Source organism: Metopolophium dirhodum, chromosome 1 (assembly GCF_019925205.1).
Source record: "Metopolophium dirhodum isolate CAU chromosome 1, ASM1992520v1, whole genome shotgun sequence".
Taxonomy (NCBI): domain Eukaryota; kingdom Metazoa; phylum Arthropoda; class Insecta; order Hemiptera; family Aphididae; genus Metopolophium; species Metopolophium dirhodum.
In genome coordinates this window covers 151999912-152010180 of record NC_083560.1, presented here as the reverse complement: position 1 = coordinate 152010180, position 10269 = coordinate 151999912, and the positions used below count along the sequence as shown (strand labels likewise).

Below are 10269 nucleotides of genomic sequence, written 5' to 3'. Positions count from 1 at the left end.
CTCATGTAATTATTCTTGTTATTTGTCTGTTAATTGTTATTACTTTTACTTATTGTACCTTGTATAGATTGTAATTCTTCTAATAAAAGCCAAATTTAAAAAAAAAAAAAAAAAAAAAAATTAATTCCGCTTTTTTACGTGCGATGTCTTCTACTTCTCGTCCGTATTTTAGCGATTTTGACTTAAATATTTTTACAATAATACAGTATTATAAAAGTAATATAAATCTTAAAATGTTCTTTTCTCTAAGGTGCAAGTACCAGTAAAAAACTGCAGTGGAATGTTGTAACACCTCAAAATTTAAAACAGCGTATAAGCACTCCACTTAGAAGCAATAGTGAGTTACAATTACATTAGCAAGTTTAGATTCTAAAATCATACTGTATAACACTATTTTAAATTTTCAGACAAACGATCCAAGAGCAGGTCTTCAGAGGCAACAAACTTATTACAGAACAGGGATAGACTTGTAGAATTACAAATTAAATGCCTAGAACAACAATATGAAATGAACGAAGTAAAAAAAAGGAATGTTGCCTTAGAAGAAGAAAAATTGTTGCTAGAAATTAAACTACTGAAAAAAAAAATTAATAACTAATAATGATAATAATTGTTTATTTTTAATTAACCCAAATGTTTTTATCTAATTATTAGAGTATACTATTATACCTGTTAAATGTTATTATTATTATTAAATATGTATTATAATTATTATTTAAACAATGGTATTATGTAAAACAAAATATTAAGAGTACTTATTAAAAATTAATCTAAAGAAACTTATCTAACTTTCATTGTTTAAAAAATGCAATGTATGATCTATAGGTTATAATATTATTGTTTAGTTTAACAATATGCACTAATTGGTTGACCATAAAAGATGAATCAATACAAACATCATTGATAAACTCTATTTCTCAATATATTTTTGTATTGTTTCAATGAGCGATGACAATGGTTATAAATGTCCATAATCTGCAATATTATGATAGTGACATGGCTATCAGCTATATAATGAATTGTTAATTACAAAATCATTGTATAAGTTATAACGTTATTTTATTATTTGTTCAGTTATATGTTAGCTTTTATAAGAAAATTCGACTAATCAATGAAATAGACAAAAAGTATTATATTTTAATAGGTACAATATTTCTATTCCTATAGTTTTCCAAGTTATAAAAATAAATATTTATTTAATATAATTTGTAGTATTTAGGATATCTTTGGTATTATCTTCACAAAACAACACATGTTGTACAAATATTAAAAAAAATATATTCAAAGTACTTCAATTACATTTTTAATAGAAAACCTTAGATTTCTTTAGAATCTGTTGATTTATGATTGGTTTCAATTTTAAAAAATATTAATATACATTTTCTGTTAATTAGTGTTAAAATAATAGTAATATTTCACTCTAATTTAAATTGGCAAAGTGATCCTTGATCAGAATATCTCTTTCTTGTCTACCTCTCACAACTCCTATAACATTTTCATTTTGATGGTCGTCTTCTGCAATATCCACATTATCATAGCCCTCGTGCTGAAATGCGTCATTTGGAAGGTCATCGTGCATATCAATACAAATGTTATGTATAACAGCACACGCCACAATTATTGCTTGTGTATTAACTAAACTTGCTGTTATGCCTTTGCTGAGCACAGGAAACCTACGTTTGAGAACACCAAAACATCTGAAAAATTAAAACAAATAACATTATATAAGTAATTGAGACAATGCCTATTCTCATTTCATCGCCATCATGTCAAAAGTGACTAAGTGCAAAACCATGTTTATGGGCCCTAATTTTTAATGTGCCCCCCTGGAACCAAAATCCTGCGCACGCCTATGTGTGTATCTGTTTACATTTATAATGAATATTATACAAAGAAATATTTACCTTTCAATAGCATTTCTTGTCCTGATTTGGCTTTCGTTGTATAACTGCTGGCTTCGTGTAGTAGGGCTCAGCAGAGGTGTCATAAGGTAAGACTTAACTTCATAACCACCGTCTCCTAGTAGGTATCCTTTAATGACCCCTGTTTCAAATTTATGTTTGATTGAAGTTATCAAAAATAATTTGATCATGACAAGACCCCGGCCATCGCGCCACTATGTCCATTATTTTAAGCCATGGATTACAAATACATTGTGTATTGATGAAAAAATACCCTTTCCTGTTTCGGAATGTTTCCGCATTATCACCACCTGAAACATTCATGACAAACAATAGTTTAATCATACAGAAAACCTCATCTGAGGTTAAAGGTTAATAGAACCTATTTATGACAGCCTAATTTATAATTTTTTTGCTAACCGGGCGATTGAATTTTTATGTGAGTACAATCCACAGCTCCCACCACTCTAGGAAATCTACTACGGCTGTAAAATCCACAGACTACTTTCCTCATGTCAACTGCATTTTTTGGAAAATAAATGAATTTTGACCTATGCCTTGCTATGGCTCTACAAACTTTATGAATGTATCGACAAGCTGAGGATTCACTGACACCAGTAAAGTCCGCGACAGTTCGCAAAAATGAGCCTGTTGCAAGGTACCTAAGCATCATGTACAACTTACATGGTGCTAATATTGCTCTGTTCCTGAAAAAAATCAGAAAATGTAGCAATAAGATAATTGTCTTTTTTATAGCAACTGCATACTGTTATTAAAAGTTACTCACCTTTGAGAAGGTGGATGAATATCTGCTTCTATCATTCTCAAGACAGAGCGAAACGTTTCTTTCGAAAGGTGAAATCTGTTTATGAAATCATGGTTGTCGTAGAATTCTAAGTAGTTGATTCGCTCGTAAAAAATTCGAGGTCGTCGTTGCATTGCAATAACCACTTCGTCGAGCTCGTTATCCTCATCATTATTAAATAATATTAGGTGATCCATATTTCAGTATTTCACAACAGTTTTATTATTTAAATTAAATTGTAAAGTGTAAAAGAAATCACAATTATTTCACGACAATTGGTGATAAGATAAAAAAAAAAAATTGATAAATGATAACCTAGAGTTAGCTCGTTATTCCCTAGTAATATCTGGAGTTAAAATCCGGTAGTCAACATTTCTACTAACCAGGAGTTACCACCTAACTCCTAGTCGTGAAATCCATTTTTTTCGTTAACTTCGAGTTAATGGTTACTCGCACTTTAACTCTAGATGGTGAAACCAGCCCTTAGAGAACAGGAAAAATAATTAAAAATTTTTTTCGAATTTTCGAAAAATTTTGAAATTTTTTCTGCAATCTAAGTCCATTCAAGGAGGCAAATTCTTCATTGAATCACCGTTGGGAGACTGTACACCTACCAATTACTCCGAGAAAGGACCCTGATCAAAGTAACAATTACTAGTCAATACGTCGAAGCAATGGAATTGCCAGCGAGACAATCAACAATCATACCAGCTGCGTTGTTGTAAGTATCTAGTTAAGTTCCGTCATTGTTCGTCTCCTATGGTATAGCGTATGACGATAGTATATTATTATTAAAAAAAAAATTGTTGTGAGTAGTATATATTTGTATGTTCACAGCCAGCTTTTCAACGGTAAAAATTTTTTTTTACGGGTGATTCGTTTAAAATGATCTCATATAGTTATCGTTTGGGGCATTCGACAGTATATGCAAATAGTGACAAATACTTGCGAAGCCTTGGTCAAAACTTTAATGTCTGAAGTAATGCCAATACCCACTAGCCAAAAATGGAGAGAAATCGCAGATGAGTTTTGGAAATGTTGGAACTTTCCAAACTGTATTGGATCATTGGACGGCAAGCATGTAGTAATCCAAGCACCACCAAATAGTGGGTCACTATATTTTAACTACAAAAAGACGTTTTCAGTGGTACTTATGGCTCTCGTCGATGCTCATTATAATTTTATTGTGGTAGATGTAGGCACGTATGGTAGGAATAGTGATGAAGGTATTCTAATGAATTCGAAACTAGGAAAAAGCTTAGATAGTAAACAACTGAATGTACCTTCAGATACTGAACTCAGTGGCGCACGCAGGGGGGGGGGGGGTTAGGAGGTCGTAACCCCCCCCCCTCCCCCCCGAAATGTCTTCCTTCATTACGAGCGTCTAGAAACAACCCACGAACAAATTTCTCATCATGTCTTTATTTCTTATCAAATATATTATAACCAGAAATTCGTTACTTGTAATCGGTGACTATTTCCCCTTAAAATTGGAATTGCATTGCTACGTCTTGCTAGACGCTCGTTTTTTGTTACCGGGTACGCGCACCTACAATCACTACAACCGCGATCTCAATTAAAGTGTGATAACTGATAAGGATAAGCAATCTGTGATAACGTGTTTTTAAATTATTGTTAATTGTTATTGGTTTTGGTTAGTCAATGGAAATTTATTAGACAATAACTCAGTCAATAAGTATTAAATTTATTTCATTTTTAAGTTTTTCACATTATGAGTGAAAAAAAAAAGGATTGCCCATGGTAATATTACGTCATTTTTTCACAAAAAGTGTAAAAAAAATTATGAACAACCCTCAACTTCAAATCTAATAACAGTAAGAATTTAGAAATACATTTTTTATTTCATTTATTTAATTATTTAAGTACTAACTTCAAAAGTTTTCTAAAAATGTTTTAAATTAGTATTGGTGAATGGTGGTACTTATTTTATTATAAATTAAATGGCATTTTATAGGAGCTAAATGATGATCACTCATTGCAACTATTGCAAGTTAGTCAGGACACTCAAGAGGTTGAGGTAAAACTATCTGATGATAGTTAGGATACGCCCGATCAGGTAATCAATATCAATGTAATTATGTAAATATTATTGGACTATGTTAAATAATATAAGAACCATTAGATACAGTTAACATTAAAAGGTACATTTGAATTCTGTATTTAATGTATTTCCATATTTAAATTTGATAAAACTAGCCAATGACTTAATTATTTAAAATAATTAAATTTTATAATATTAAGATTAATTTAAATTCTAAAAAATACACAATTACAAAAAATAATGATATGTTAAGAAATTTATTACTTAGTCTATCATAATTTTTAAAAATAGAGACAATTGAATTTCATTGATTAGTTAAACTTTTGAATCATACAACAATAAATTATTTATGATTATGAAATAATTAATATATTTTAAAGGTTAGATTACAGGTCCAAATTAAAAATAAATATAGTGGATAAGTAGGTACTTTTTTTTTACATTAATTATTAATTTGAATGCTTATGAGTTAAGCCGCTGAACACTATTAATTTTAAAGTATTATTTATTTGTATGTTTATATAATGTATTTGAGTATATTATGCTTGTTTAGTTATTTATGACATTGTGGCTTCACTTTCATTATTATCACTTTTTTTACTATATTGAATATTAAAAATACAATGATTTGTTTAGTAAATAATAGTATAATGCACATTTCCAAGTATCTTTCATATTATAATGAATTCTTGGGAATTTAATTTTAATATACTATGCTAAATGCTTTAATTTCTAATATTATTAGAAAAAAAATCTTGTATGCGCTATTGCTATTTGCTAATAACTGCTTCTAAGGAGCTTAGTAGTATATATTTGTATGTTCACAGCCAATTTTTTTCAAGGGGGAATGTCCCCCTTGGAGCACTCAGATTTACCGTGTAACACATTTCACACTGATTGTTAATAAATTTTACCTCGAAAAAATGTACTGTATTTCATTTTTACTCATGTTGGTTACACTGATTTTTTTAATAATGATAAAAACATTATTTATTATTTACAATAATTTTAAGTTATAAGCTGATTGCTGATTATTTTTTTCATATTCAGTTACTAATGATCCATCGTTCACTCAAGTCGTGTCTCATTTTTCTTTATTTTCTCAAAGTTTTATTAAATTGTATAAGTTATTTAATTTCTTCAAAAATGAATTTTCAAAAATGCGCAAACGATGTCCAGTCATTGGTCGATCAAATACGATTCAATTCAACGCCAGCGTATCCAGAATTCTCTGCATTTGTATCTAGGTTACGATCTTTTAAAAGTTTTCTTTCAAATACCGGCCAGAATAAGTACAAGCTCTCAGAATGTGGATTTTACTATATCAATCTCGATGACGCAGTTCAATGTCATTGGTGTGGAGTAATTCTACATAGTTTTGAAATCGATGATAATTGTTTTATAGAACATACCCGATTCTCACCAAAATGTTTATATGTATTATTAATGAAAGGTAATCAGTTTGTTCAAAAAGTCTTAAGTAAATATTGTAAAACCGAAGTTATTTGTAATTGTGAAACCGGTTCGTACGACACCATTTGTTAAATCATGTTTTTTTTATATAATATACTGTTTATAATATTTGCTGTATTGAATAAAAAAAAAAATAAAAAAAAAATTGAATGTTTTATCTTAAATGTTTTATTATTCGATTTAATATCTCGTGGACGTATAGCCTAGCGGGTTAGTGCGTATATAATAATTTAAAATGTTTTTCAGGTATCAGGTTAGTAAGTATAATATGTAAATTCCCTCTCTAGTATGCACTAATTGGCTAACTGTACGTTCACATTTTTTGCATTTTTTTTTTTTATCTGAGTTTTTAGTATATAATATGACTGCAAAGGAAAAAACTAACAGTCCAATGTATAACTCCTAACAGTTATATCCTACTTTTTATTGTGTACTTTTTTAGCAAAAAAAAACTTCATTATGAGTCCACCAATAATTGTCTGTAAGTCTACATTCGACATCCGAGCTTTTAACAAGAAAAGTATTACAGTTGGATTACTAATTAATAAGCAGATTTCAATTATTTTATTATTAGAATGTAAACTTTCAAAGAAAATTATTACATTAAGTTTAGAAGAATAGTTCACACTGATGTCTGAATCTAATTACAATTCAATTATTAATAACCTAAATACCAGGGTGAGGCGTGTAAAGATTACCGATTCCTTTTCATATTCAATTAATGTTAAACAGAGTTCAATTACCCTACATCTAAACGAGGAATATATTACCTTGACACACGTAGATTTGTACCGGCTTCGTCAATTACAGAATTTGATTGATTTGTATGTGGTAGACAAGCAAAAACGTTTAGCAAATTATCAAATTACTTTCAACACTGCATATGACCTAATTAAAAATGATGTCCGTGGTCTGCCATCCACTTGCCAAAGGAACGAATTTACCAACCAATATATTCAAAACTATGATTTTAATTATTATAATCATTTACAGAACGATGACACATCATTTTTATATGAAATATTACAATTTCATTTTAACACATTGTCCGATATGATTTTACTAGATCTAATAATATAAAATATATAAATATGTTTAATAATTATTCATTTAAAAAATAAAAACTTTTTTATTCAATAATAAACTTGCTTTTTTTTCTTAAATTACATGTCACCTTTAATCATAAAGAATAGTTTTAATGCGTTTTAGTTTCAAATTTTATGTTTTCAGTAAATAAGTAGATTGAATTTTGATAGTACAGAATTGATAGCAATGTTTCAATTAGAAATTTCAGACATACTATATAGTTTATAGGTTTATGTTTTCCAAGACCTTTGAGTATTGAACAAATAAAAACATACATGTATAATAATATTTTGTTTTATTAAATGAAACTCATTTTTCCGTATAATAATCAAACAACCGTCTTGCTTTTAATAGTTTGACGCTTTGGATCGGTTAGTAATTTATCAAATATAATTTGCATTGTCTCATTAAGACCAGTATGAAGTGTTTGATCTTTTGATTCGTCGGTCGTGTACAATCTAACAGTAGCTTCACTGAACTTCCATCTATTACAACAAATTATTTTATTTAAAAACAAAAGAAGTAAATAAAATCAGTAAAAAAAAAAACAGATTCAGCAATAGTTTTTAAATTTAAACCAATGTATTTACCTGTCCTTTACTGGTACATTCTCGATGTTAGTAACCTTATAATGACTTAGCACCCAAAGATCCTTTCCTTTTTCTTCAAAAGGCGTCTTTATTGTCACAACGCCATCTCCTTGTCTGAATGTTAGCGAATTAAATACTTCAACATCAAAATCTTCTGATCTCAAGCGTTCGCTGATATTATCTCTGTATGATGCATTCTATAAAAAAAAAATAAATTATTTATGCTATCATTAGGAAAAAATATTATTTTTATTACCATTTTATTCTGCTTCTTTTTCATAGGTTTTTTAACACTTGTTTTTTCTGCAGAACGTTTTGATCCAGGTTTTGTTTTTGAAAAAGACGGTCTTATATCAATTGATTCGCTAAAATGTTCATTCTGTGAAACATAAAACATAGTATATTATTTTTTACTGTTTTTTTTCCATTATATATTTTTTCTATGTCCCAAGAATTATACCCAAAGCGTTGAGTAATGTTACGACGCACTTCCAATATACTATGTTATAATCAGTCATTTAATATTATTTTAAGAATTGTAACCATAGCGTTGAGTGGTGTTACGACCGGCCTCCAATTTTCTATGGTTATAAGATATTTACTAAGTAGTTACTAACCTCTGAATCAGTTGAAGCAATTGTACGGTACGACATTTTATTTTGGTAGTATTTCTGTTGAACTGAGCTTCTTGTCCTGGGATGAAATCTTGAAGACTGGTGAATATTAGAGAATTCCCTCTGTCTTTTATACACAGATTTTTACCACTACTTCAATAATTAAGTATACAAATGGTCATAGCCTTACATTATAGAAACCTGCTAAAACATGAACATACAGGTACAACAGCAAAATCACATTACATGACTTTAAATTGACGCTAACATAACCTATCCCAGCCAAATGTTTATGACATTCACCTTTTACCATGGTCAATACCGGCCTTGAATAAATTTCTACAATAACCTTACCTTAGATGGGTGCTGAAACATGTTCATATACAACAGCAAATTACATTACATGAATTTAAATTATTACAAACAGGATTTAAAATAAATTAGAATGTATACATTCATTCTCAAAAACCAATTACATTATATGAATTATAATTGTTGCTAACATAACCTGCTCAGTCAAATGTTTTCACATTTACTTAATGTCAATGCCATTATAATATTAAAACAGAATGTAAAATAAGTTGAAATGTTTAAATCCATCACAAAAAAATTCTAATGAGAGAAGAGAGGGTTATTTTTGGGTATAAAACCCAGAATTTCTTAGCTTATCGTCATCAGTTCAAGCAACAGCAGTTCCAAGAGCAGCCAGCAGCAGAACAGTCTTCTTCGCCAAAACAACAGCCAGCCAGCAGTTTACCAAACATCTTCAACGGCCAGTCAAAAGATTGTCAAAACAACTCTAACAAATAGACCAGCCATCATACTTAGAAAAAGTACCTTAATTTCTACAAGCTATGTAAGTACTATTTTTTTTTTTTTATTGTTATTATTTAATTTAACATCATACTTCTTTTTTTTAAAAAAATAAAATAGAATAATAACAATTTATTGTTGTAATGATAATACAGTTTTATAATATTACTATGGGTATTGAGTGTTTAGACTTAAAGATTTTTTTTCATAGATTATTTAAAATAAAAACATTAAAATAGAAGTAGTTGAAAGACGGTTTCTCAACTCTCACTTTTAGTCACTACAATAATATAAGCTGTTTTCTTTTTTTTTGTTAAGTTATGATCAAGTAACAATAATACGTTATAATTACACCATAGAGTAATAATACTAAAATGAATTACACCACGTACACAGTATAGAAGATGACTGATGTACCATACTATCATAGATTTACATAGATAAGATAGAACATCGGGCTTATCATTCATCAATAATATTGATAATTATTACCTAACCTCAAAAATCTTTAATAGTCAATCTCTTTCATGATAATAACTATAGATACCGTTATCTAGTAGTTGTTGCACGATACCTTGTTTTTATCAATGTTAAAATACTATAGCTGATTATAAATATTTTTTATAGATAACGTGATTGTTGTATTACACGTGTAATATTATCTTACGTAAAATGTTTTAATATAAAAAATTTTTTTTATTATATTAAAATATTCAATAATGTTAAATGACTGTATAAAATATATCCTAAAACGTATATTATACACATATATAAATTTAAATTATTTTTTCTATAATGTTTTTTTTATTGCTTTTACGTTAAGATTATTCGAAAGCTGCTGTCGCACGTTGATAGTAAACACGTAGTTGCTTCCGTGTCAACGTAATGTTACCGTACGAACTCTACGATAGTTACAATCGCACTA

The 10269-nt window shown here is 28.9% G+C and overlaps 1 protein-coding gene and 1 pseudogene across 1 annotated transcript; both read right to left on the bottom strand.

Moving 5' to 3' along the window:
• Positions 1–1420: 1420 nt before the first annotated feature.
• On the bottom strand, positions 1421–2903 carry LOC132933381 (putative nuclease HARBI1; annotated as a pseudogene).
• Positions 2904–7605: 4702 nt separating this feature from the next.
• On the bottom strand, positions 7606–8847 carry LOC132936020 (uncharacterized). Its single transcript, XM_061002684.1, has 4 exons — positions 8535–8847; positions 8174–8296; positions 7918–8114; positions 7606–7812 (listed from the first exon to the last, which is right to left on the bottom strand). Exons 1-4 carry the CDS (start codon positions 8568–8570, stop codon positions 7656–7658), a joined length of 513 nt encoding a protein of 170 aa, XP_060858667.1. The 5' UTR covers positions 8571–8847; the 3' UTR covers positions 7606–7655.
• Between the last annotated feature and the right edge of the window lie 1422 nt (positions 8848–10269).